General features: G+C 34.1%; 1 protein-coding gene across 1 annotated transcript; it reads right to left on the reverse strand.

Annotated features, from left to right (window-relative positions):
* Positions 1-396: 396 nt before the first annotated feature.
* LOC114247121 (uncharacterized) lies at positions 397-1,296 on the reverse strand. The gene has a single exon (XM_028179982.2). It carries the CDS (start codon positions 1,095-1,097, stop codon positions 462-464), a length of 636 nt encoding a protein of 211 aa, XP_028035783.2. The 5' UTR covers positions 1,098-1,296; the 3' UTR covers positions 397-461.
* Between the last annotated feature and the right edge of the window lie 210 nt (positions 1,297-1,506).

Consider the following 1,506-nt stretch of genomic DNA (forward strand, 5'->3'; position numbering starts at 1 on the left):
TTTTTGTTGACGTTTCATTTCCATAGGCTTCCTACTTCAGTGCCGTTTGTAGTCTGTCGGTTCTATACAAAAACTTTCACTGAAATGTCATCAAGAACTGCTCAAAGTTTTAAGTTAATTGAATAAACAATATATATATTTCCTTTATTTATTTATTTATTTATTGTGGTAGACTTTTAACCGGTCTAAAAAGCGATACCAGACGTTAAAGCTTAATAAAAATGCTCTTTTTTACAAATAGCAATATTATCTAGCGATAAGAAAATGTTACTTTGCCAGGGGCTTTATTCGTTTAAATTAACATCATTAAAACAAGGAAATAAATGATAATCGGAAGTTAGGGTTTATTTTAATATAAAATATTTTTGTCATTAATTTAGATCGATGTTGCTGATAGACCAGCTTGTATTAAATGATTACCGAAATCCAAATACACCAACCACTACGGTTATAAAGATCAGCTATTTCTTGGGTGCTTGTTTCGCATCTTTGTTTTTAGAACTCTCTTTACTTTCTTTAGGCTGAGGCTTTCCCGTCATTTTGACATTGGTCTCGACTTTTTTAGCAGGTTGCTGTTGAGGTTTGGCTTCTACCTTTTTAACCTGTTGACTTCCAGCTTGCATTTCAGGCTTCTTGTCACTTTTTTTTGCGTCTTTGCTCTCGGCCGTACCAGTTTTTTTCTTTAATTTTTCCGCTTCATTCTTTTTCCTCTCTTGCTCTTTAGCCATCGCTTTCAATTTTGCTTTTTCTTGAGCAGCTTTAATAGATGCCTCCTTCTCATGTATTTTTCTTCTCTCTTCGGCATCCATATCCCTTAGCTTATTTTCCAAACCACTAATAAAACTATCGACCGTCTTGGAAACGATTCCTTCCAAGTTTTGTCCCACTTTTCCGTGAAAAAAATTCAAAGTCATTGGTGGTGCCATTTCGGTTTTCGCGTATTGCCATGCAATGGAAATAGGAGGTTTTAAAGCTTTGCTTGATGCTGTAAATGATAGATATATATAAATATATACAACAAGCCGTAAAAGGGCAATTGTCACTGTTGATTTTATATGAAAAACAATTCGTTTCGTTTTAATTATACTTGTTTGCATCACGACTGTTCGCCCTTCAATTTTCTTTTGACCTTTTCTAATTCTTTTTGAAGATATTCTAACTCTCCTGGCAATTGTTTATCTCGTAATTGTATCATTTTCACAACTAAAAGCTCTGTGACCCTATCCAGTGCGTCTTCCACCTTTGTTACAACTGGATTGCTAACAAGCGGTTTGACTGGTGTCGAAATAATAGTTGTTTTCGTCATATACCACAATTTAGACACTACTGGACGTACTGTTTGTATTGAAACTGAAAAATAAACAAACGCGGATTTGTATTTGAATAGTTCGTACGAATCCGCTATTGTTTAAGGACGTTTCATAATTAAAATTCAAAGATGTTGTCAACATGGATTTACTCTTTCTTAACTGTGACCAAACAAGTAAGATTCGTTAAACACAATAG

This window comes from Bombyx mandarina, chromosome 15 (genome assembly GCF_030267445.1).
Source record: "Bombyx mandarina strain Sakado chromosome 15, ASM3026744v2".
Classification (NCBI taxonomy): Eukaryota; Metazoa; Arthropoda; class Insecta; order Lepidoptera; family Bombycidae; genus Bombyx; species Bombyx mandarina.

Coding starts and splice junctions, on each gene's coding strand:
- LOC114247121 (XM_028179982.2), bottom strand. CDS start 1,097: ATGCAAACAAGTATAATTAAAACGAAACGAATTGTTTTTCATATAAAA.